The following is a 27,398-nucleotide window of genomic DNA, read 5'->3' on the forward strand; positions in this document are numbered from 1 at the left end:
GGGTATGTTCATGTCGGAGATTTAAGGATAGAATCATCGAATCCCGGCTGTGTGGAAGCAGCCTCCCCAGTCCACACGGACCCTCTGAAGACCATCCCACCCACACCTACCTCCCTCCCCTGTCCCTGTTACTCTGCATTCCCCAATGGCCAATCCACCCTGACCTGCACATCTTTGGACTGTGGGAGGAAACCCACCCAGACACGGGGAGACTGTGCAAACTCCACACAGACAGTCACTCACCCGAGGCTGGGATTGAACCCGGGTCCCTGGCACCGTGCTGCCCATGGGATGAGTGAGTGAGGGGAGAAGTCAGTTGGGGTGTGGGGGAGGGAAGCGAGGGTTAGTGGGAACATGCAGTGAAGAAGCTGGGGTGAAGCAGCTCATTTGCAGACTGCAGGACCATGTTAACTTGAAGCTAACTTCAAAATCACCGCAGGACAGTGTGTCCACAACAGTAAGACAGAGAGAGAGAGAGCATTCAGAGAGTTCTCTCACCAGTGTATAGCACCAGGAGAAACAGCAGATTCTTCCTCCTGTTCATTGTTCCTTCTGGGAGACGGGATGGAGCAGAGATCGGGGAGTTAGTCGCTGGACTCCAGCTGTCCAACTGCTGCTGGCTTTTGAATCCTCGGGGTTGTGTCCGAACGCTAACTGCGTGTCCCGCTCAACCCACCCCTTGCACTGCTCAGTACCCACAGCCACTCCATCAACCCACTGCCTTTCAATAGCTGCTTTGTGATGGAGGTGGACCTTAATGGAGAGGGAGGTCACTGAATGCTTTGACAGGCTGTTTACAGAGTGTTACCCACCGTGATGAGAACACAGGACCACCCTGTCCCCAAATCACGCACCAACCCCCTGTCCCTCCAAGAGCTGGCACCTTCAGTGTCTCTGAGCCTGGCTACCCTGAGACAGGAACCCCCTCTAACTCCCTCCTTGTCTCACACTCTCTGCCCCCCCCCCCATCCCCCAGTCCGGTTTCTCCCCTATCCTCTTTCTCTCTCTCTCTCTCTGTCATTATCTGTGTGTTTGTCTCTCTCTCTCTATCTGTCATTGTCTGTATGTTTGTCTCTCTCTCTCTCTGTCAGTCTCTCTTTCTATCTCTATCTTTACATCTCTCTCTCCCTCTCTGTCATTGTCTGCATGTGTGTCTCTCTCTCTCTCTATCTCTCTCTCTCTATCTCTGTCAGTCTCTCTTTATGCCTCACTCTCTCTCTCTGTCATTGTGTGTCCCTCTGCCTGACTCTCCTTCTATCTTTCTCTCTCTCTCCCCCTCTCCCTATCATTCTGTGAATGCCTCTCTCGCTGTTTACCTTTCTCTAGCTTTGTACCTCTCCGTCAGTCTCTCCCTTCCACCTTTTCTATCTGTTGCCTTCCATCTCCTGTCTCTCTCTCTCTCTCTCTCTCTCTGTCTCTCTAACACCCACCTCTCATCTGTCTGTCTCCAGCCATTATCTGTTTCTTTTGCCCTTCTGTTACTTGCTGGCCCACTCTTCGAGAGTGTGTGTGTGTAAGAGAGAGAGAGAGAGAGAGAGAGAGAGTGAGAGGGAGAGAGAGAGAGAGAGCGAGAGAGAGAGAGTCTGCAACTCAGCTGAACAGTTACATTAAACACTGATTTGCATACAAACCAATACTTTTCACTATATCTCAGTTTATGTGACAAAAACAAATAAGATTAAAATCAAATCACCAAGTTTCATTCTGAACCGAAAACCTGCTTCACTGGAATCTCACCGTAATCATCCTCATTGCAATCTGTGTTGCCCCATTCCCAGGTCCGTGTCTACATCCTGGGAAGTTCACTCAAGTGCTCTGTCTCAGAACGTGGAAGTTCCCAAAATTGGAAACGGATTGGCCATGTAGTTGTAAGAGGTCATTGGCTGCTGTGTCAGATCTACATAAAGTCTTGGATTTGACATTACTCCAAAAGAAATCGCAGATTGGGATGGTACATCCAACATTGAGTTTTCTACTCACTCCAACTCTGCACAATCCCAATGGACCCAAACCCCTTCCCATTCACTATCACTGGACACAATCCCAATGGACCCAAACCCCTTCCCATTCACTGTCACTGGACACAATCCCAATGGACCCAAACCCCTTCCCATTCACTGTCACTGGACACAATCCCAATGGACCCAAACCCCTTCCCATTCACTGTCACTGGAGACATCCCAATGGACCCAAACCCCTTCCCATTCACTGTCATTGGACACAATCCCAATGGACCCAAACCCCTTCCCACTTAATCCCATTGGACACAATCCCAATGGACCCAAACCCCTTCCTATTCACTCTGATTGGACACAATCCCAATGGACCCAAACCCCTTCTCACTTAATCCCATTGGACACAATCCCAATGGACCCAAACCCCTTCCTATTCACTCTGATTGGACACAATCCCAATGGACCCAAACCCCTTCCTATTCACTCTGATTGGACACAATCCCAATGGACCCAAACCCCTTCCCATTCACTGTCATTGGACACATCCCAATGGACCCAAACCCCTTCCCATTCACTGTCACTGGACACATCCCAATGGACCCAAACCCCTTCCCATTCACTGTCACTGGACACATCCCAATGGACCCAAACCCCTTCCCATTCACTCTGATTGGATACAATCCCAATGGACCCAAACCCCTTCCCATTCACTGTCATTGGACACAATCCCAATGGACCCAAACTCCTTCTCACTTAATCCCATTGGACACAATCCCAATGGACCCAAAACCCCTTCCCATTCACTCCCATTGGACGCATCCCAATGATGACTCTTCACGGTGCTCCCTCTGAGGCCAGTACCCTCTTCCTAAAGTGTGGAATCCCAGCAACTCCGGGTGTGTTCTCCCCCTTTGGGAATCATTCCCAGAATTCCTGAGTGGTGCAAGCCACTTCTCTCCATTGACGCCTGGCTGACCCCAAGTTACTTGGAGAAAGTGAGGACTGCAGATGCTGGGGATCAGAGCTCAAAAATGTGTTGCTGGAAAAGCGCAGCAGGTCAGGCAGCATCCAAGGAGAAGGAGAATCGACGTTTCGGGTATAAGAAGAAGGGCTTATGCCCGAATCATCGATTCTCCTTCTCCTTTGATGCTGCCTGACCTGCTGTGCTTTTCCAGCAACACATTATTAAGCTCTGACCCGAGTTACCCTGAGATACCTGATCAAACCAGTCTCCCCTTGGGCATTCTGGAGCCACCTCGATAACTGACCGAATCTGAATCAGCTTCTGTCCTTACTCCAACCCTGGATCTCGCTGAAGAAAGAGACAGATCCTTTCAGGAATATGTTGATGCATTGATTCAATCAGGATAAATGCAAGAACAGCAAATTCCATTGACTTCTCCACCTCCTGGTGCTGCCTGCCTTGCTGTGTTCCTCCAGCCTCCTGCCTGTCCCTCCTGGTGCTGCCTGCCTTGCTGTGTTCTCCCAGCCTCCTGCCTGTCCCTCCTGGTGCTGCCTGCCTTGCTGTGTTCTCCCAGCCTCCTGTCTGTCCCTCCTGATGCTGCCTGCCTTGCTGTGTTCCCCCAGCCTCCTGCCTGTCCCTCCTGATGCTGCCTGCCTTGCTGTGTCCCTCCAGCCTCCTGCCTGTCCCTCCTGGTGCTGCCTGCCTTGCTGTGTTCCCTCCAGCCTCCTGCCTGTCCCTCCTGGTGCTGCCTGCCTTGCTGTGTTCTCCCAGCCTCCTGCCTGTCCCTCCTGGTGCTGCCTGCCTTGCTGTGTTCCCCCAGCCTCCTGCCTGTCCCTCCTGGTGCTGCCTGCCTTGCTGTGTTCTCCCAGCCTCCTGCCTGTCCCTCCTGGTGCTGCCTGCCTTGCTGTGTCCCTCCAGCCTCCTGCCTGTCCCTCTTGGTGCTGCCTGCCTTGCTGTGTTCCTCCAGCCTCCTGCCTATCTACTTTGGATTCTGGCATCTGCAGTGTTTTGTCTGTAAATGAATTCCTGATGACAGTTTATAACGCAGAAGGGGAGGGGTGCTGACTGGTTGGCAATTTGACTGTGAGTGGGCAAGGCGTTGCCATGGAGATAGGAATAAAACCAGATATAAGGCCTGGATACATCTCTTTTCCAGCTAAAAGTGGCTTCATCTGTGTGAACATTGGTCAATTCGACTGAGTCCAAGGGAGCCACACACTCCCTTGAGTTAGTCATTGTCTTCACTGGTGACACAGACGGGGCCTGTTCAGAAATGGTTGCCCAGTCCTAACTTCACACTGACCCGGATAAGTTGCGCTCAGTGTCCACCACACAAGGGTTCCGTGACGTCATCCCGAAATCCCTCAGCACCTTTCCCCCCTGACCGTCCCTGATGATGGGTCACCGATTCTTGGAAGGTCCCGGAAAACTCTGGAAGGGTTGGCCGGCCTGAGGGTGAAGATCAGCCCAAGCAAAGAGTCTGCAACCTCCCACAGGCCCCTTCGGCCGTCGAATGGGTAAGCGAGGAAGGAACAGCCAGCATTTCTCTAGCGCCTACCGTCACCTCAGCGCTTCACCGCCGATGAAGAGGTTGCATTTCTAAGAGCGCGCATGCCTCAAGAGGAGGAAGTGAGTTTGCTGACTTGCGCACAGCAAGATCCCACAAACGACGAAGCGAATGTAGCCGGGATGACCAGGTGTTACTGGTAGTAATTACGGTAAAATATTAGCACGAGGAAGATTCCAAACCACAGACTCCTTTCCCTGTATGTGTACCTCGGATGTGCTTCACTCACTGGAAACGATGTTGGGGCTTCAAACAAACAGTACATCAGAAGGAACACATCTCTGACAGTGCGGCACTCCCTCAGCACTGACCCCCTGACAGTGCAGCACTCCCTCAGCACTGACCCTCCGACAGTGCGGCACTCCCTCAGCACTGACCCTCCGACAGTGCGGCACTCCCTCAGCACTGACCCCCTGACAGTGCGGCACTCCCTCAGCACTGACCCTCCGACAGTGCGGCACTCCCTCAGCACTGACCTTCCGACAGTGCGGCACTCCCTCAGCACTGACCCTCCGACAGTGTTGCACTCCCTCAGCAATGACCCTCCCGACAGTGCGGCACTCCCACAGCACTGACCCTCCCACAGTGCGGCGCTCCCTCAGCACTGACCCTCCGACAGTGCGGCACTCCCTCAGCACTGACCCTCCGACAGTGCGGCACTCCCTCAGCACTGACCCTCTAACAGTGCGGCACTCCCTCAGCACTGACCCTCCGACAGTGCGGCGCTCCCTCAGTGCTGACCCTCCGACAGTGCGGCGCTCCCTCAGCACTGACCCTCCGACAGTGCGGCACTCCCTCAGCACTGACCCTCCGACAGTACGGCACTCCCTCAGCACTGACCCTCCGACAGTGCAGCACTCCCTCAGCACTGACCCTCTGACAGTGCGGCACTCCCTCAGTACTGACCCTCCGACAGTACGGCACTCCCTCAGCACTGACCCTCCGACAGTGCAGCACTCCCTCAGCACTGACCCTCCGACAGTGCGGCACTCCCTCAGCACTGACCCTCCGACAGTGCGGCACTCCCTCAGCACTGACCCTCCGACAGTGCGGCACTCCCTCAGCACTGACCCTCCGACAGTGCGGCACTCCCTCAGCACTGACCCTCCGACAGTGCGGCACTCCCTCAGCACTGACCCTCCGACAGTGCGGCACTCCCTCAGCACTGACCCTCCGACAGTGCGGCACTCCCTCAGCACTGACCCTCCGACAGTGCGGCACTCCCTCAGCACTGACCCTCCGACAGTGCGGCACTCCCTCAGCACTGACCCTCCGACAGTGCGGCACTCCCTCAGCACTGACCCTCCGACAGTGCGGCACTCCCTCAGCACTGACCCTCCGACAGTGCGGCACTCCCTCAGCACTGACCCTCCGACAGTGCAGCACTCCTTCAGTATGATGTGACAGCAAGGTATGCTTTGCACGTTTTCCTTTGAAAAGTGTTGTCCTCAGAGAGATAGGATTTAGAATTAGCCTTGAGAGACTGGGATGGTCTCCATGGTTACTGGAATTGGGCAATATCCATGTCAAACAGAGCTTTTAGGAACGAAAAGACACGAAGACAATGGCTTTTGAGTACTGCTTGCTGCTTTGTGGTGTTCACTGATTAAAGGGTACGAGAGAGAGAGTGGTACAGCAACAATTTCTCTGAGAACAGGTTGAGACACATCAGGGAATTGGATTTCCTGGGAGTGACTGACCTGTCTCTTTCTCTCGAACTAAACTGACCATCCCCTCCTCCCTCTTAACCCCAGCACCTCACAGCACTGTCCCAGAAACATTTCACCTTGAACAAATATCACTCCATGTCAACGGCAGGTAACAAACAGCCTGGACAAAAGGGCTTAGCACTTAGGGAATGTTTCAAAGAAGGAGAGATTGAGAGAGAAAGAGAGAGAGAGAGAGCAAATGACAGATAGAGAGAGAAAGAGAAAGACAGATAGAGAGAGGCAGACAGACAGAAAGAGACAGAGATGGGCAGAGAGAGAGAGAGGAATACAGAGACAGACAGACAGAGAGATAGACGGACAGAGAGAGATTGATAGAGAGAGACAGACAGATAGAGGGACAGAAAGAGACAGACAGACAGACAGAGCGTGAGAGAGAGACACATATACACATTGTGGAACGGTGAGAGACAGGGTGAGTGAGAGAGAGAAAACAAAACTAGGGGGGGGGAGAGAGAGAGAGAGAGAGAGAGGGGAATGGCAATGGGGCTGGAAAGGTTAACAGAGCACAGGTCCCCCCCACACCCACATCCCCAGCAGCTGAAGGCACAGTCCTCAATGGGAATTGGGGGCTCCTAAAGAGACTGGGATTAGAGGGGGTTACAGAGATAGGGAAGGGGGGTTACAGAGATAGGCAGGGGGTTACAGAGATAGGGAGGGGGTTACAGAGATAGGGAGGGGGGTTACAGAGATAGGGAGGGGGGGTTACAGAGATAGGGAGGGGGGTTACAGAGATAGGGAGGGGGGTTACAGAGATAGGGAGGGGGGTTACAGAGATAGGGGGGTTACAGAGATAGGGAGGGGGGTTACAGAGATAGGGAGGGGGTTACAGAGATAGGGAGGGGGGTTACAGAGATAGGGAGGGGGTTACAGAGATAGGGAGGGGGGTTACAGAGATAGGGAGGGGGGTTACAGAGATAGGGAGGGGGTTACAGAGATAGGGAGGGGGGTTACAGAGATAGGGAGGGGGTTACAGAGATAGGGAGGGGGGGTTACAGAGATAGGGAGGGGGGGTTACAGAGATAGGGAGGGGGTTACAGAGATAGGGAGGGGGTGTAGGGGATGGAGGGGGTTACAGAGATAGGGAGGGGGTGTAGGGGATGGAGGGGGTTACAGAGATAGGGAGGGGGGGTTACAGAGATAGGGAGGGGGGGTTACAGAGATAGGGAGGGGGTTACAGAGATAGGGAGGGGGTTACAGAGATAGGGAGGGGGTGTAGGGGATGGAGGGGGTTACAGAGATAGGGAGGGGGTGTAGGGGATGGAGGGGGTTACAGAGATAGGGAGGGGGGTAGGGGCTGGAGGGGGTTACAGAGATAGGGAGGGGGGTGTAGGGGCTGGAGGGGGTTACAGAGATAGGGAGGGGTGTAGGGGATGGAGGGGGTTACAGAGATAGGGAGGGGGTGTAGGGGCTGGAGGGGGTTACAGAGATAGGGAGGGGGTGTAGGGGCTGGAGGGGGTTACAGAGATAGGAAGGGGGTGTAGGGGCTAGAGGGGGTTACAGAGATAGGGAGGGGGTGTAGGGGCTGGAGGGGGGTTACATCAAGTACCTAATCCCATACTAAACCAGTCCCCCCTGCCCTGCTCCTGTCCCATCCCCCTCCAACCCGTTCCTGTCCATGTCCTTATCCAAATGTCTTTTAAACGTTGTAACTGTCCCCACACCCCCCACTCCCTCAGGAAGCTCATTCCACACACGGACCACCCTCTGGGTTAAAAAAAAAGTCCCTCATGACTTTTCAAAACCTCTTTCTTCTTTACTTAAAAATATGTCCTCCCTGTTCTGAAACCCCTCACCCTTGGGAAAGGACAGCTATTATTCACTTTCTCCAGGCCCCTCACGGTTTTATAAACCTCTGTAAGGTAACCCCCCCAGCCTCCGACGCTCCAGGGAAAAAAAAAGTCCCAGCCTTTCCTTACGGCTCAAAGCCTCCCATTCCCAGCACCATCCCGGTAAATCTCTCCCGAACCCTCTCCTTCTGATATTAGCGATGACCAGAACGGCACACAGTATCCCAATATTCTGACCTTCACAACTATGCTGTCGCACTGTATTGGAACCCGTTAAATCGGCAGTCAGTGTTTAATACAGACAGGAAGGAGGTATCCCCCCCTTTGCGGAGATGAATATTGGAGGTTTTGGATGGATACGTGGAACGATATTCACTCAGGGGGAGGGGGGTAGGGAATGTGGGAGTCGTTGCCTTTGAGCATGTCCGAGGCAGAAATCCTCGCCACACCGAGGAAGCAATTACATATGAACCAGTGAGGCCCAAGGCTATGGGTCAAGTGCTGGAGAACGGGGCTAGCATAGACATGGATGTCATGGGCTGAATGGCCTTTTTTTCTGCTCTGTTGGCCTCCATGATAGTGGAAAGTCAAACCAAGCTCGGACTTCTGCAGTAAATGGTGAAGTCCTGAGGAGTGTTGTGAAACAGAGGGACCGAGGAGCACCAGCAGATAGTTTGTTGAAAGCAGTGTCACAGGTAGACCAGGTGGTGAAGAAGGCATTTGGCACACTGGCCTTCATCGACTGGGGCACTGCGTACTGGAGTTGGGACGTTATGTGACAGTTGGCTAAGTCGTTGGTGAGGCCGCACTTGGAATGTTGCGTACTGTTTTGGTCACCCTGTTACAGGAAAGGCACAGGTAAACCGGAAAGGCCGCAAAGAGGATTTACCAGGATGCTTCTCGGACTAGTGGGCCCGGGTTAGAGGGAGAGGTTGGCCAGGATAGGACTGCATCCCTTGGGCCGTCGGAGAATGAGGGGTGACCTCATTGAGGTGGATGAGGGGCACCGATAGGGTGAATGCAGACAGTCTTTTCCCCAGGGATGGGGAATCGGAAACGAGAGGGCAGAGGTTGAAGGTGAGAGGGGAAAGATTTAAGAAGGACCTGAGGGGGAATGTCCTCACACAGAGAGAGGTGGGTGCATGGAATGGACTGTCAGAGGAAGTGGGTGAGGCAGCTACAGTACCAACATTACAATAACATTTGGACAGGTACTTGGATGGGACAGGTTCAGAGGGATATGGACCAAATGGGGCCAATTGGAACCAGCCATGGTCAGCATGAACCAGATGGGCCGAAGGGCCAGTTTCCATGCTGTATGACTCTCTAACCTCTGTATTTCAGTTTCTTTTCATTAAACTCCCCATTCCCCTTAATTCCAAAACCTCCACAGTTAAACTGAGACTTCTAATGCTTTGTTCCACTCAGACTGTCAAAATAGTTTCATTTTTAATTTCAGTTCCCGTCACCATTTATTTGTGACCAAACTTGCTTTCATGCTCAGTGGAGTCACAGAGTGTTAACAGCAGGGGAAGAGGCCCTTCAGTCCATCACATGCATGCCAGCTATCAATTGTCTATCTGTTGTGTGCCCAGTTGAAAGGTCATAGACCTTTTTCACTGTGGGATGCTTCTCAAATATTATAACGGGTCCAATCTCCTTCACCCTGTCAGACAGGCAGTTCCTGATACCCATCACAAGGTGAAAAACATTTTTCTCACATTTTGAGTAACCCCCGGTCCTTTACTTTGAGATGGTGCCTCTAGTATTGATCCCCCGAGGAAAGGGGGACGGTTTATCCCGATCTATGTCCTCCACAACTTTGTAGACCTCCATCAGAGTCCACTCCACCCCCCCCCCCCCATCAGCGTTCACTGCTCTAAGGCAACCCAACTCCAGCCGAGCGAGTCTCTCACAAAGTAACATTCACACCACACAAATGCCAAGCAATAATCATCTACACTAAGACAGGATCTATCCATTACCCTCTTGACATTCAATGGCGTTCCCGTCACTGAATCCTTCGCTATCAACGTCCTGGGGGTTACCATTAACCAGAAACTGGACCCACCACATAAACACAGTGGCTCCAAGAGCAGGTCAGAGGCTGGGAATCCTGCAGCGAGTAACTCCCCTCCTGACTCCCCTCCAAAGCCTGTCCCACCATCGACAAGGCCCAAGGCAGGAGGGTGAGGGAATACTCCCCACTTGCCCCTGGATGGGGGCAGCTCCAACAACACTCGAGAAGCTCAACACCATCCAGGGACAGAGCAGACCCCGCTGGATTGGCCCCACACCCACAAACATCCCCTCCCTCCCCCCACCGACGCTCAGTAACAGCAGTGTGTACCATCCCCTCCCTCCCCCCACCGACGCTCAGTAACAGCAGTGTGTACCATACCCTCCCTCCCCCCACCGACCCTCAGTAACAGCAGTGTGTACCATCCCCTCCCTCCCCCCCACCGACGCTCAGTAACAGCAGTGTGTACCATCCCCTCCCTCCCCCCCACCGACCCTCAGTAACAGCAGTGTGTACCATCCCCTCCCTCCCCCCACCGACCCTCAGTAACAGCAGTGTGTACCATCCCCTCCCTCCCCCCCACCCACCCTCAGTAACAGCAGTGTGTACCATCCCCTCCCTTCCCCCACCCACCCTCAGTAACAGCAGTGTGTACCATCCCCTCCCTCCCCCACCCACCCTCAGTAACAGCAGTGTGTACCATCCCCTCCCTCCCCCCACTGACGCTCAGTAACAGCAGTGTGTACCATCCCCTCCCTCCCCCCCACCGACCCTCAGTAACAGCAGTGTGTACCATCCCCTCCCTCCCCCCACCCACCCTCAGTAACAGCAGTGTGTACCATCCCCTCCCTTCCCCCACCCACCCTCAGTAACAGCAGTGTGTACCATCCCCTCCCTCCCCCCCACCGACGCTCAGTAACAGCAGTGTGTACCATCCCCTCCCTCCCCCCCACCCACCCTCAGTAACAGCAGTGTGTACCATCCCCTCCCTTCCCCCACCCACCCTCAGTAACAGCAGTGTGTACCATCCCCTCCCTCCCCCACCCACCCTCAGTAACAGCAGTGTGTACCATCCCCTCCCTCCCCCCACCGACCCTCAGTAACTGCAGTGTGTACCATCTACAAGACCCACTGCAGGAACTCACCAAAGATCCTCAGGCAGCACCTACCAAACCCACGGCCAGAAGGACAAGGGGCAGCAGATACATGGGAACACCACCCCCCCTGCAGGTTCCCCTCCAGTCACCATTGCGACTTGGAAATATATCAGCCGTTCCTTCCTGGGTCGGAATCCTGGAATTCCCTTGGCCAATCCACCCTAACCTGCACATCCCTGGGCACTATGGGACAATTTAGCATGGCCAATCCACCCTAACCTACACATCCCTGGGCACTATGGGACAATTTAGCATGGCCAATCCACCCTAAGCTGCACATTCCTGGGCACTATGGGAAAATTTCCCATGGCCAATCCACCCTAACCTACACATCCCTGGGCACTATGGGACAATTTAGCATGGCCAATCCACCCTAAGCTGCACATTCCTGGGCACTATGGGAAAATTTCCCATGGCCAATCCACCCTAACCTACACATCCCTGGGCACTATGGGACAATTTAACATGGCCAATCCACCCTAAGCTGCACATTCCTGGGCACTATGGGAAAATTTCCCATGGCCAATCCACCCTAACCTACACACCCCTGGGCACTATGGGACAATTTCCCATGGCCAATCCACCCTAACCTACACATCCCTGGGCACTATGGGACAATTTCCCATGGTCAATCCACCCTAACCTGCACATCCCTGGACACTATGGGACAATTTAGCATGGCCAATCCACCCTAACCTGCACGTCTTTGGACTGTGGGAAGAAACCGGAGTATCCGGAGGAAACCCACGCAGACTCTGGGAGAATGTGTAAACTCCACACAGACAGTCGCCTGAGGCTGGAATCGAACCCAGGTCCCTGGCGCTGGGAGGCAGTAGTGCTAACCACTGCGCCATCACCAAACCTCCATCGACGGCGTTGATTAACCAGACCGACCTCTGGGATGGTGGGGAAGGTGGGAGAGACCGAGGGGACCGGGCCCTGGATTGCTCAGGGAACCAATCGAGAAGTCATCATGTTGAGGGCCTGGCAACCCTCGACGGGCCTGAAGCTGAAGGGAGGATTGACCCCCCCCCCCCCATTCCCCTTACCCCGGGGGGGGGGGGATTGAGAACTGTGAGGGGTAGAGGGGGCCCTCACCTCAGAGTAAGAGATAGGATGGAGTTGAGGAAGAACACCTTGCTCACGGGAACCTTTGGAAATCTCTGCCCCAGAAACTCAGCCGCTGAGCAAGTTCTGTCGGAAAGCGAGAGAATTGTAAACATCAAGGGATTTGGAGGGTGTCGTGGTCAACGGGATGGAGATTAAAGATGATCTGTTGGATGTCAAAGGTCCTGAAGGGCATGTTTCCAATTGGAGTTTGGCAGGGGAGGGAGGGCGGGATTTCATAAAACTCCGACAGGGTGAACACAGGAAGGATCATTCCCAATCACTGGGGGAGTCCAAAACCGGGGTGAGGGGGGGGGTCACAGTCTAAGGATGTGGGGTCGGACCGAGACGAGGGGAAATGATTTCACCCAGAGATTGGGATTCTCTACCACAGGAAGCGGCTGAGACAGAAACATTGGATGCTTTCAAGAAGGAGCTGGAGATCGGGCCAACTGGGTCAATGGAGAGAAGGGAGAATGCAGGAACAGGGAACCGAGTTGGATGATCAGCCATGATCATGTTGGATGGCGGGGCAGGCGGGAAGGGCTGAATGGCCTCCACCTGTTCCTATTTTTCGATGCCCCTTACACCAAGTGCACCAGAGGTCCACAAAAAGTGGTGTCAGGGTGGCTCAGTGGTTAGCACTGCTGTCTCACAGCACCAGGGTCCCAGGTTCAATCCCAGCCTTGGGTGACTGTCCGTGTGGAGTTTGCACGTTCTCCCTGTGTCTGTGTGGGTTTCCTCCGGGTGCTCCGGTTTCCTCCCACAGTCCAAAGATGTGCCGGTTAGGGTGGATTGGCCATGCTAAACTGCCCCTGGTGTCAGGTGCATTCTTCAGAGAGGAAGTGGGTCTGGGTGGGTTACTCTTCGGAGGGTCGGTGTGGACTTGTTGGGCCGAAGGGCCTGTTTCCACACTGGAGGGAATCGAATCCAAAATAGGCTTTGCTGTGCTATCCAGTGGCACTGACTGCAGACAAGGCAGGGTCTGGAGGCCAAATCAATGCTGGATCCAATTCCAATTCGAAGACAGAGCAAGGACTCAGTGCAAACCAGCAAAGGTCGTGGTACAGAGGGAGGGGAGAGGGATCCGTCAAATCGGTGTGTGTTTGTCTCACAAGAGGAGACGGACTTGTTTAGTTTGGGATGAGGTTCAGCATGGACTGGTTGGGCCAAACGGTCTGTATCTGTGTTGTGGGCTCCAATAGCTCAGAGATAGGTTTTACTGAGACAGAGAGTGAATGCAGAATTAGCGAGGAATGAGACACAACACTGGAGCATGGAGAAGGGTCTCAGCATTATTTAAAAGATTCGATTATTGTACAGCACGTTGTATGTTTTGGAACTCAATTGGAGGGTGAGATATGAAAATTCAATGAAGGCTTTCACTGGGAGTCAGTCTGCAGTGAGACAGAGAGACCAGGTTCCCTGTGCTCAGAAAGATGGTGCTCATCAAAACTCACCCACACACATCCTCTGAGAGAATTCATGGAGTACTCGCTTTCATCTCTCACTCCCTCAGCACTGACCCTCCGACAGTGCGGCACTCCCCCAGCACCGACCCTCCGACCGTGCGGCACTCCCTCAGCACTGACCCTCTGACAGTGCGGCACTCCCTCAGCACTGACCCTCCGACAGTGCAGCACTCCCCCAGCACTGACCCTCCGACCGTGCGGCACTCCCTCAGCACTGACCCTCTGACAGTGCGGCACTCCCTCAGCACTGACCCTCCGACAGTGCGGCACTCCCTCAGCACTGACCCTCTAACAGTGTGGCACTCCCTCAGCACTGACCCTCCGACAGTGCGGCACTCCCTCAGTACTGACCCTCCCACAGTGCGGCACTCCCTCAGTACTGACCCTCCGACAGTGCGGCACTCCCTCAGCACTGACCCTCCAACAGTGCGGCGCTCGTCAGCACTGACCCTCCGACAGTGTGGCGGTCCCTCAGCACTGACCCTCCGACAGTGCGGCACTCCCTCAGCACCGGCCCTCCGACTGTGCGGCACTCCCTCAGCACTGACCCTCCTACAGCTCGATGCTCCCTCAGTACTGACCATCCAACATTGCGGCACTCCCTCAGTATTGACCCTCCGACAGTGCGACACTCCTTCAGCAATGACCCTCCGACAATGCGGCACTCCCTCAGCACTGACCCTCTGACAGTGCGGCACTCCCTCAGCACTGACACTCCAATAGTGCGGCACTCCCTCAGTACTGACCCTCCAACAGTGCGGCACTCCCTCAGTACTGACCCTCCGACAGTGCGTCACTCCCTCAGCACTGACCCTCCGACAGTGCAGCACTCCCTCAGTACTGCCCCTCTGACAGTGCGGCCCTCCCTCAGCACTGACCCTCCGACTGTGCGGCCCTCCCTCAGCACTGACCCTCCGACAGTGCGGCACTCCCTCAGCACTTACCCTCCGACAGTGCGGCACTCCCTCAGTACTGCCCCTCCAACAGTATGGCACTCCCTCAGCACTGACACTCCAACAGTGCGGCACTCCCTCAGTACTGACCCTCCCACAGTGCGGCATTCCCTCAGTACTGACCCTCCCACAGTGCGTCACTCCCTCAGCACTGACCCTCCCACAGTGCGGCATTCCCTCAGTACTGACCCTCCCACAGTGCGTCACTCCCTCAGCACTGCCCCTCTGACAGTGCAGCACTCCCTCAGTACTGCCCCTCTGACAGTGAGGCCCTCCCTCAGCACTGACCCTCCGACAGTGCAGCACTCCCTCAGCACTGACCCTCCGACAGTGCGGCACTCCCTCAGTACTGCCCCTCCGACAGTACGGCACTCCCTCAGCACTGACCCTCTAACAGTGTGGCACTCCCTCAGCACTGACCCTCCGACAGTGCGGCCCTCCCTCAGCACTGACCCTCCGACAGTGCAGCACTCCCTCAACACTGACCCCCCGACAGTGCGGCACTCCCTCAGTACTGCCCCTCCGACAGTACGGCACTCCCTCAGCACTGACCCTCTAACAGTGTGGCATTCCCTCAGCACTGACCCTCCGACAGTGCGGCCCTCCCTCAGCACTGACCCTCCGACAGTGCGGCACTCCCTCAGTACTGACCCTCCTACAGTGCGGCACTCCCTCAGTACTGCCCCTCCGACAGTGCGACACTCCTTCAGCAATGACCCTCCGACAGTGCGGCACTCCCTCAGCACTGACCCTCTGACAGTGCGGCACTCCCTCAGCACTGACACTCCAATAGTGCGGCACTCCCTCAGTACTGACCCTCCAACAGTGCGGCACTCCCTCAGTACTGACCCTCCGACAGTGCGTCACTCCCTCAGCACTGACCCTCCGACAGTGCAGCACTCCCTCAGTACTGCCCCTCTGACAGTGCGGCCCTCCCTCAGCACTGACCCTCCGACTGTGCGGCCCTCCCTCAGCACTGACCCTCCGACAGTGCGGCACTCCCTCAGCATTTACCCTCCGACAGTGCGGCACTCCCTCAGTACTGCCCCTCCAACAGTATGGCACTCCCTCAGCACTGACACTCCAACAGTGCGGCACTCCCACAGTACTGACCCTCCCACAGTGCGGCATTCCCTCAGTACTGACCCTCCCACAGTGCGTCACTCCCTCAGCACTGACCCTCCCACAGTGCGGCATTCCCTCAGTACTGACCCTCCCACAGTGCGTCACTCCCTCAGCACTGACCCTCTGACAGTGCAGCACTCCCTCAGTACTGCCCCTCTGACAGTGAGGCCCTCCCTCAGCACTGACCCTCCGACAGTGCAGCACTCCCTCAGCACTGACCCTCCGACAGTGCGGCACTCCCTCAGTACTGCCCCTCCGACAGTACGGCACTCCCTCAGCACTGACCCTCTAACAGTGTGGAACTCCCTCAGCACTGACCCTCCGACAGTGCGGCCCTCCCTCAGCACTGACCCTCCGACAGTGCAGCACTCCCTCAACACTGACCCCCCGACAGTGCGGCACTCCCTCAGTACTGCCCCTCCGACAGTACGGCACTCCCTCAGCACTGACCCTCTAACAGTGTGGCATTCCCTCAGCACTGACCCTCCGACAGTGCGGCCCTCCCTCAGCACTGACCCTCCGACAGTGCGGCACTCCCTCAGTACTGACCCTCCCACAGTGCGGCACTCCCTCAGTACTGCCCCTCCGACAGTGCCCCACTCCCTCAGCACTGACCCTCCGACAGTGCAGCACTCCCTCAACACTGACCCCCCGACAGTGCGGCACTCCCTCAGTACTGCCCCTCCGACAGTATGGCACTCCCTCAGTACTGACCCTCCCACAGTGCGGCACTCCCTCAGTACTGACCCTCTGACAGTGAGGCCCTCCCTCAGCACTGACCCTCCGACAGTGAGGCCCTCCCTCAGCACTGACCCTCTAACAGTGTGGCCCTCCCTCAGCACTGACCCTCCCACAGTGCGACACTCCCTCAGCACTGACCCTCTGACAGTGAGGCCCTCCCTCAGCACTGACCCTCTAACAGTGTGGCACTCCCTCAGCACTGACCCTCCGACAGTGCGGCCCTCCCTCAGCACTGACCCTCCGACAGTGCAGCACTCCCTCAGCACTGACCCTCCGACTGTGCGGCACTCCCTCAGCACTGACCCTCCTACAGCTCGATGCTCCCTCAGTACTGACCTTCCAACAGTGCGGCGCTCCCTCAGCACTGACCCTCCGACAGTGCCCACTCCCTCAGCACTGACCCTCCTACAGCGTGACACTCCCTCAGCACTGACCCTCCAACAGTGCGGCACTCCCTCAGCACTGACCCTCCGACAGAGCGGCACTCCCTCAGTACTGACCTTCCAACATTGCGGCGCTCCCTCAGCACTGACCTTCCAACAGTGCGACACTCCCTCAGTACTGACCCTCCCACAGTGCGGCACTCCCTCAGCACTGACCCTCCGACAGTGCGGCACTCCCTCAGCACTGACCCTCCGACAGTGCCCACTCCCTCAGCACTGACCCACTGACAGTGCGGCACTCCCTCAGCACTGACCCTCCGACAGTGCAACGCTCCCTCAGCACTGACCCTCCGACAGTGCGGCGCTCCCTCATCACTAACCCTCTGACACTGCGGTACCCCCTCAGCACTGACCCTCCGACAGTGCAACGCTCCCTCAGCACTGACCCTCCGACAGTGCGGCGCTCCCTCAGCACTGACCCTCCGACAGTGCGGTACCCCCTCAGCACTGACCCTCCGACAGTGCCCACTCCCTCAGCACTGACCCACTGACAGTGCGGCACTCCCTCAGTACTGACCCTCTAACAGTGTGGCACTCCCTCAGCAAAGACCCTCCGACAGTGAGGCAATCCCTTAGAAATGACCCTCTCTCAGTATGACACTCCCTCAGCACTGACCCACCGTCAGTGTGACCCTCCCTCAGTGTGACACTCACTCAGCACTGATTCTCAGTGTGACCCTCCCTCAGTGTGACCCTCCCTCAGTGTGATGCTCCCTCAGCACTGACCCTCAGTGTGACACTCCCTCAGCACTGACCCCTCCTCAGTGTGACCCTCCCTCAGTATGACCCTCCCTCAGCACTAACCCTCCCTCAGTGTGACCCTCCCTCAGTACTGACCCTCCCTCAGTGTGACCTTCCCTCAGTATGACGCTCAGTGTGTCCCTCCCTCAGTGTGACCCTCCCTCAGCGTGACCCCCCCTCAGTGTGACCCTCCCTCAGTGTGACCCTCCCTCAGCACTGACCCTCCCTCAGCACTGACCCTCCCTCAGTGTGACCCCCCTCAGTGTGACCCTCCCTCAGCACTGACTCTCCCTCAGTGTGACCCTCCCTCAGTGTGTCCCTCCCTCAGTGTGACCCCCCCTCAGTGTGACCCTCCCTCAGTGTGACCCTCCCTCAGCACTGACTCTCCCTCAGTGTGACCCTCCCTCAGCATGACCCCCCCTCAGTGTGACCCTCCCTCAGTGTGTCCCTCCCTGTGTGACCCCCCTCAGTGTGACCCTCCCTCAGTGTGACCCTCCCTCAGCACTGACCCTCCCTCAGTGTGTCCCTCCCTCAGTGTGACCCTCCCTCAGTGTGACCCTCCGTCAGCACTGACCCTCCCTCAGTGTGTCCCTCCCTCAGTGTGACCCTCCCTCAGTGTGACCCTCCCTCAGCATGACCCTCCCTCAGTGTGACCCTCCCTCAGTGTGACCCCCCTCAGTGTGACCCTCCCTCAGTGTGACCCCCCTCAGCGTGACCCTCCCTCAGTGTGACCCTCCCTCAGTCGTGAGCACTGTTCGATGGGGTGAAAGCTTGAATTGCAGTTGGAAGGAGCAGAGGAAGCCCTGCTCTGACCCTGAGCCTATCCTATATCTACCATTGTCCCTGTCAGATTTACAGACTGACAACAGTGATGAAATACACAGCAATCAGAACGCACATTTGTCGATTTATTGGGCAAAGAATGCGAGATGGAGCAGCTCTCCATGAAATCAATGAGCTCTGTTACTGGCTGGATTGAGTTGAAGGAGCTGTGTGCTTTATGAGATGCTGGACTGAGTAACTGAAGGTCAGAGATAAGGTGACAGGGAGTGTACAATGAGTAGCCTTATTACTGGGAGTTAAACATTCCAGTCACATCGCCTCCAGGCTGTTGTTGACCAAGAGAGCAGCAGCCCAGATTCGAACATCCCACTCCTCTACCCCTCGTGGGATTGGACTGAGCCGATCTCAGCCATTGAGCTGAATTTCAACACTGCAATATCTCAGCTCCTCCCCGTTCCTGGAACATGGCCAACTCCTGCACACATTGAGCACTTGTGTCCGTCCACACAGCTGCCTGGGTGAGGGGCCGTGTCAGAAACTCTCCCCGCACTTTTACAATACATCAGAGAGGCAGATGTGGCTCATAACAGCAGAGCGCACACAGAGGGGTCAACTCACAGACCACCCTGCAGTGATTGCAGCACTACCTCAGCACTGACCGTCCCGACAGTGTGGAGCTCCCTCTGCACTGACCCTCCGACAGTGCGGCACTCCCTCAGCACTGACCCTCTGACAGTGAGGTATTCCCTGAGCACTGACCCTCCGACAGTGCGGCGCTCCCTCAGCCCTGACCCTCCGACAGTGCGGCACTCCCTCAGCCCTGACCCTCCAACAGTGCGGTGCTCCCTCAGCACTGACCCTCCGACAGTGCCCACTCCCTCAGCACTGACCCTCCGTCAGTGCGGCGCTCCCTCAGCACTGACCCTCCGACAGTGCCCACTCCCTCAGCACTGATCCTCCAACAGTGCGGCATTCCCTCAGCACTGACCCTCCGACAGTGCCCACTCCCTCAGCACTGACCCTCCGACAGTGCGGCACTCCCTCAGCACTGACCCTCCAACAGTGTCCACTCCCTCAGCACTGACCCTCCGACAGTGCCCACTCCCTCAGCACTGACCCTCCGACAGTGCGGCGCTCCCTCAGCACTGACCCTCCGACAGTGCGGCGCTCCCTCAGCACTGACCCTCCGACAGTGCGGCACTCCCCCAGCACTGACCCTCCAACAGTGTCCACTCCCTCAGCACTGACCCTCCAACAGTGTCCACTCCCTCAGCACTGACCCTCCGACAGTGTCCACTCCCTCAGCACTGACCCTCCGACAGTGCCCCCTCCCTCAGCACTGACCCTCCGACAGTGCCCACTCCCTCAGCACTGACCCTCTGAGCTATTCTATAGTATCCCAGGATATGGCACCTTTAAGGGCCAAAGAGGATCCAAACTGATCTTAAGTCTCCAGGAGACGCTGACAATCGATCAATGTGATGGCAGTGTTGAGTGTGGAGGTTGAACAGTGAGTGCGGGACCTGGCTCAGAACACAGTCACTGCTCTGGGCAAAAGGTCAAAATAGCAGAGGCAATGACAAACCAAAATAACCATTCAAGACACAAACACAGGCACCGACCCTCAAATTCATCTCCATAGCAACATCTGCACTTTCACAGTTCTGCCTGGTACAAGAAAACACAAATACTGACAAAGACTCAAGGAGCTCAGTCAACTTTCCCCCCTGCACTGAGAAGGCACTTTCATCATGTTTTCCTGTTCCTCCACACTCCTGCCTCCCTCCACCGCCAGCCCTCCCTGTCTCTGTCACCCCCTCCAGCCCCTACCCCCCCTCCCCGTCTCTGTCACCCCCTCCAGCCCCTACCCCCCCTCCCCGTCTCTGTCACCCCCTCCAACCCCTACACCCCCTCCCCGCCTCTGTCACCCCCTCCAGCCCCTACACCCCCTCCCCGCCTCTGTCACCCCCTCCAGCCCCTACACCCCCTCCCTATCTCTGTCACCCCCTCCAGCCCCTACACCCCCTCCCTATCTCTGTCACCCCCTCCAGCCCCTACACCCCCTCCCTATCTCTGTAACCCCCCTCCAGTCCCTACACCCCCTCCCTATCTCTGTAACACCCTCCAGCCCCTACACCCCCTCCCTATCGCTGTAACCCCCTCCAGCCCCTACACCCCCTCCCTATCCCTGTAACCCCCTCCAGCCCCTACACCCCCTCCCTATCTCTGTCACCCCCCTCCAGCCCCTACACCCCCTCCCTATCTCTGTAACCCCCTCCAGCCCCTACACCCCCTCCCTATCTCTGTCACCCCCCTCCAGCCCCTACACCCCCTCCCTATCTCTGTCACCCCCCTCCAGCCCCTACACCCCCTCCCTATCTCCGTAACCCCCTCCAGCCCCTACACCCCCTCCCTATCTCCGTAACCCCCTCCAGCCCCTACACCCCCTCCCTATCTCCGTAACCCCCTCCAGCCCCTACACCACCTCCCTGTCTCTGTAACCCCCTCCAGCCCCTACACCCCCTCCCTATCTCTGTAACCCCCTCCAGCCCCTACACCCCCCTCCCTATCTCTGTAACCCCCTCCAGCCCCTACACTCCCTCCCTATCTCTGTAACCCCCTCCAGCCCCTACACCCCCCTCCCTATCTCTGTAACCCCCCCTCCAGCCCCTACACCCCCTCCCTATCTCTGTAACCCCCTCCAGCCCCTACACCCCCTCCCTATCTCTATAACCCCCTCCAGCCCCTACACCCCCTCCCTATCTCTGTAACCCCCTCCAGCCCCTACACCCCCTCCCTATCTCTGTAACCCCCTCCAGCCCCTACACCCCCCTCCCTATCTCCGTCACCCCCTCCAGCCCCTACACCCCCCTCCCTATCTCTGTAACCCCCTCCAGCCCCTACACCCCCCTGGAAAGGAATGTTGGTTTCCTTGCAGTTTCTCCAAAAAGGAGGAATAACGAACTGCATTGGCGAACATCGGGTTTAGTTGTTCGAAAGCATTGACAGGGTGTGTGGGAAAAGCAGGGAGACGGGAGTGAAATAAAGGATCAGCTGGTGATCATGTTGAATCGTGAAGGGGGTGCAGAATCGAAGGGCCGAATGGCCTACTCCTGCTCATCTGTTCTATGTTCATGAAAAAAAATCAATTTGATAGGACTGTCTTTTATTGAGCAACCCTTCTCCCCAATTAAATCACTCATGGCTGCAAGTTTTTCAATTTCTTTTTATTTGTGTGTGTTGTCGATGACTGGGCCCAGTATTTATTGCCCCCCGTCCCTAGTTGCCCCCCTTGAGAAGGTGGGGGTGAGCTGCCTTCTTGAGCCGCTGCAGTCCATGTGCTGGGGGTAGCCCCACAGTGCCCCTGAGGGAGGGAATCCCAGGTTTTCGGACCCAGCCGCACTGAAGCAACGGCACTTGACAACAGATTCATGGTCGTTATTCGACTTTTCATTGCCGATTTTTCTTAAATTCACATCCCACCATCTGCCGTGGTGGGATTTGAACCCAGGCCCTCAGAACATGAGCAGGGGGTCTCTAGATTAATAGTCCACCAATAATACCACTAGGCCATCGCTGTGCATTCAAACATTTACAAGTGTCGCCATCTTAGGTACAAGGTAACTATGTGCAGATTCCTAAGTACAAATTAGAGTCATAAAGGTGCACAGGCCGGAAACTGACCCTTTTGTCCACACTGACCAGATGTCCCAACCCAATCTAGTTCCGTTTGCCAGCACTTGGCCCATATCATTCTAAACCCTCCCTCTGCATATACCCATCCACACACTCCTCTACATTGGGGAGACTGGGCGCCTCCTAGCAGAGCGCTTCAGAGAACATCTCCGGGACACCCGCACCAATCAACCACACCGCCCCGTGGCCAAACACCCCAACTCTCCCTCCCACTCTGCCGAGGACATGGAGGTCCTGGGCCTCCTCCACCACCGCTCCCTCACCACCAGACGCCTGGAGGAAGAACACCTCACCTTCCGCCTCGGAACACTTCAACCCCAGGGCACCAATGTGGACTTCAACAGTTTCCTCATTTCCCCTCCCTCCACCTCACCCCCAGCTCCAACCTTCCAGCTCAGCACTGTCCCCATGACCTGCCAATCTTCCTTCCCACCATCCACTCCACCCTCCCCTCTGACCTATCACCTTTACCCCCACCACCATCCACCTAGTGCACTCTTAGCTACCTCCTCCCCAGTCCCAGCCCCCTCCCACTTATCTCTCCACCTTCCCCGAGGATCCCAGCCTCATTCCTGATGAAGGGGCTTTTGCCCGAAACGTTGATGTTCCTGCTCCTCGGATGCTGCCTGACCTGCTGTGCTTTTCCAGCGCCACACTCTCGACTCTAATCTGCAGGCATCTGCAACCCTCACATTCGCGTACCCAACCAGAAGCCCATGTCCTTTTTATACATATCAAGCATGGAACATGACAGCTCTTCTCTCCTTGATGTTACACTGACTTGTACTACCATCTGAAGCCCATCTAACATACACTGTTCCATTTTGTATAAATCTGCTCAGACTTTTATTATAATTACTAAAATAAGCACTGACAGCAAAATTCAGAGGAACTCTACCACGCTTCATTACTTGTTTTTGAACAGATGAAAACATTACACCATAATTGTCATTACAGATCACTTTGATGATGAGTTGAGACCCTTATAGATGCTCATTAAGATCCTTAGAGTCATAGAAGCATAGAGGCGTACAGCACATTGACTTGGACCCCATTTACCATCCCCTGAGAAAAAGCACCGGAAATGACATCATCATAAGAATTAATGTCACCACAGGAAATGACATCACCGACCCAAGTAAACCCAAACATATAAATAGAAAGCGGGCTCCACCACCAGTGCTTCATTCAGAGACTCACTGAAAATGTTACCTAGTTTGGGGATGAAACATCTGAAAACAAACCTTCCAGCTCAGTGAGCAAACCTACTTCCAGAACCTCAATCTTCTCAAAACGCACTCGGTGTACAGCACGGAAACAGGCCCCTCAGACCAGACATCGCAAACCAATCTCGTCCCATCCGCCAGCACACGGCCCACTCCCCTCCAAAACCCTCCCCTCCCACCCCCAGCACCCCACTCACACTCTGAAGGATGTTGTGAAACTTGAAAGGGTTCAGAAATGGTTTACAAGGATGTTGCCAGGGTTGGAGGGTTTGAGCTACAGGGAGAGGCTGAACAGGCTGGGGCTGTTTTCCCTGGAGCGTCGGAGGCTGAGGGGGGAACCAGACAGAAGTTTATAAAATTATGAGAGACATGGATAGGATAAATAGTCAAAGTCTTTCCCTGAGGTGGGGGAGTCCAGAACTAGAGGGGCATAGGTTTAGGGTGAGAGGGGAAAGATATAAAAGGGATCTAAGGGGCAATTTTTTCACCCAGAGGGTGGTACGTGTATGGAATGAGCTGCCAGAGGATGTGATGGAGGCTAGTACAATTACAACATTTAAGAGGCATTTGGATGGGTATATGAATAGGAAGGGTTTGGGAGGGATATGGGCCGGGTGCTGGCAGGTGGGACTAGATTGGGTTGGGATATCTGGGTCAGCATGGACTGAGTTGGACCGAAGGGGCTGTTTCCGTGCCGTACATCTCTATGACTCTAAACGCATCCAACACCTCCCCCCTCCCTCCCCCCGGTCAGCCTACCCCACACATGTAGGCTCCCCACCCTGTGTGACAACGCTCTCAGTTCCAACGCCCCCCTGCCCCCAACCCTGGACCCCTCCCCCCACCCCACCACTCCATAAACCTCCCCAAGGTCACTCCCTCAGCCATCCTGCGCTCCAGGGGAAAACTGCCCCATGCCACCCAGGACCTTCCCAGATCCCAAAACGCTGCAATCCCAGCATCATCCTTTCTGAACCCTGCCAAGCCCCACATCATCCCTCCCGCATTTCTCAGGAAGAAAACGAGAAAAATAAAAAGGTCAGAATGACAGCCCTTCCCAGCCAGTCCGCAATGGCACCTAGCCTCTAGTCCACGTCGGGCCTGTTCCACAGGCTTCACCTCAAGACTTGGACACCCATCTGGCGGGGAGGGGGGGGGGGGAAGAGGCAAGAAGAAAGAAGGGGAAATTAAAAAGGGAGCTAAAAGAAAAGAAAATAAACAACAGAGCGGATGAGCTCTGGCCACTAGTCCCACTCGGCCGCCATCTTGGATAATGCGGAGTTCAGAAATATGGACGTTGCTGCCTAAGGAGGATTGGCGAGATCCTGCACAGCGTCTCAGAGATGGCGAACACCACTGCTGGAGGGTGTGATTACTGAAGGCAGTGAGGGGTGGTCATCAATGGACTGTTTTGTGCTGATTGATGGTGCTGATGTGTGGTCAATGGTATCCCCCAGGATGACGATAGTGAGGGGATTCAGTGACGGTGGCGCCATCGAATGCCCAAGGGGGCACAGTCAGATTGTCTCTTTCAGAGACTTCAAGTTTCATCCTGAATGGGGATTGTGCCTTCAGACATAACCAATGGGACATGAAGCCAAAAAACCTGCTTTGAGGGAGACGGAGCAGCACTCGCTTGGACAAAGACTACTACCGCCCTCTGAAGGGCAACTAGGGACGGCGCAGTAAAATGTCCAGGTCAGTGATACCCACAATAAACCAGTAATAACAACTGGTTAGGGATGTCGGGCAGATGTTTCCACTTGTCAGGTCGAAACCCGAATAAGGGACCATCGACAGAAGATATTCTCTAATCTATTCGATGGAGAATTCAGGAAACATTGCCTGGTCGGGGTGCGGGTGCTCAATCCCACAAGGAGTGGGGAAGGAATATGTTCGAGGTGAATTGTATCAATGTGCTGATAAGGGGACGTTGGGTAAACACATGAGAGAGAAAGGAATAGAAGGAGACAGAGATGGAGACGGGGGTAGGAGGAACAAATGGCACAGTGCAGAGAAGGTGAATGACCTATTTTTCTGTCAGGTTTGTAGTCCTGTGCCTCAGTTGGATATCAATTGAGAAAAACATGGAGGAGGCAATGGTTGGGTGCTTATGTCCTCAAGAGGGTAGCGAAAGGCGCTAGAGAAATGCACCTTTCTCCCTTCAAGTGAGGACTCATGAGTGACATTCTAAATCTCTGATGCTTCCCCCCTTCCCCTTTCGCTATCTCCTCATGCCACACCCTTCCCTCTCTTCAGTCAGTCTATGCTCTCCAGGCAACAATGGGGGCCACTCTATCCCAGAATCCCAGGCAGTCATGACGGTCCCCTATTGGGACAGCCTGCAGTTTGAGGGTATGCTTGCGTTAGCGCAGTGCATTCTGGGACAGGGCCACCTCCATTAATTCCATGGGATTTCCAGTCCCCTCCCTAGCTACGTGCCAGACTCAAGAGAGTCAGCCCGAAGTCAAAACTGAGCTCCCACACGCTGATGCAATATTTACGAGATGGGAGAAATGTTAATCACATTTCCAGCGGATGAAAAATATGATTTATGAATATTGTATGACAGAGATGCTTTATCTAATATTCACAGAATTGAAAGGGTGCAGCTGTGAAGAGACATTCAGAAAATGAAATACAACTCACAAGATAGAGGCTCTCAACAAAATGAAAGCGCTTTGAGAATAAGCACTGTCTATGTGTATGAAGATATACACACCCTCACGCTCTATGCCAAAGACCTGAACTTAACCACAGCACAATAGTAACGCATTCAATAGCAGAGTCTAATTTCCTTGCAGCTCCAGTGTTACACAATGATCAACCTTAAGGTTTAGGCCACTCAGCCCCTCGAGAATGCTCCACTGTTCCGTGAAATCGAGTTTGATTCGACTCTAACCTCAAGACCCACACTGCCGCCTGCCCACTCACAATCTTCTTAAGAATCTCGCCATCTCCTGCCATAAAAATATTCCAGGACTGAGCTCCCACTGCCTTTTCGGGAAGGGTGAGCCAAAGATCCCCGTACCCCTGAGCGAGAAAGATTCCGCCCCAACTCCGTCTGAATTGGACCAGCTCTGGGTTTGAAACAGTGACCCCCCGCCTTCCCTCGTCCGAGATTCCCCCTCACGATACCAATGTCTTCTCCGTATGCGTCAGGTCAACTCCCCTCGGGATCTGATACTTTCCCATCACATCGCCTCCTCCTGTTCTAACCTCCAGAGGATACAAGTTCGGCCTGTCCAACCCTTCCTCAGAAAACAACTCTCCCCTTTTCCAGGTCTCAGTCTGGTAATCCGTCTCTGAACTGCTTCCAAACTAACACCATTCCTTCCATAAGGAGACCCGTCCTGTACACGAGACTCCAGACGTAGTTTTACCAGGGCCCCATCTGACTGCAGCATCACCTCCCGCCTCTTGTATTCAATTACACTCACCACAAACCATTACAATCTACTAGCTTTCCTGATTACTTGCTGTGCCTGCATATTAATACTCTGCGATCTATGCACTGGGATCTCTCTGCACGTTCCAGTCCTGCTTCCCCCCACCATTTCGATAGTATGTTCTTTGATCTTCAACAGAACTGAACCATTTCAGGTTTTCCCACATTGCTCTGCACGGATCAAATCTTTGCCCACTCACCAAACCGATCATCGTGATGCTGCAGATTACTTACCATAGAATCAAAGAATCCCTACAGGGTGGAAACAGGCCATTTGGCCCAACAAGTCTACACCAAACCTCAAAAGATTATCTTCAGACCCATTTCCATCCACTATTACCCTACATTTACCCCTAACTAATGCACCTAGTCTACACATCCCTGGACACTATGGGACAATTTAGCACGGCCAATCCACCCTAACCTGTACATCTTTGGACTGTGGGAGGAAACCGGAGCACCCGGAGGAAACCCACGCAGACA

General features: G+C 55.1%; 1 protein-coding gene across 2 annotated transcripts in view; it reads right to left on the reverse strand.

Moving 5' to 3' along the window:
• cadm4 (cell adhesion molecule 4) overlaps positions 1–27,398 on the reverse strand; it is a 238,940-nt gene that overhangs the window by 178,339 nt on the left and 33,203 nt on the right. The window contains exon 1 of one of the 2 annotated variants that reach the window (XM_072553563.1): positions 499–674. The exons of the other annotated variant lie outside the window; for it this stretch is intronic. Within the exon in view, the coding sequence (XP_072409664.1) occupies positions 499–544 (46 nt within the window). The 5' untranslated portion in view covers positions 545–674. Of the gene's footprint in view, positions 1–498; positions 675–27,398 lie in introns of those variants that run through there. 2 annotated transcript variants of the gene reach the window in all.

The sequence above is a fragment of the Chiloscyllium punctatum genome, chromosome 34 (assembly GCF_047496795.1).
Source record: "Chiloscyllium punctatum isolate Juve2018m chromosome 34, sChiPun1.3, whole genome shotgun sequence".
Lineage (NCBI taxonomy): Eukaryota > Metazoa > Chordata > Chondrichthyes > Orectolobiformes > Hemiscylliidae > Chiloscyllium > Chiloscyllium punctatum.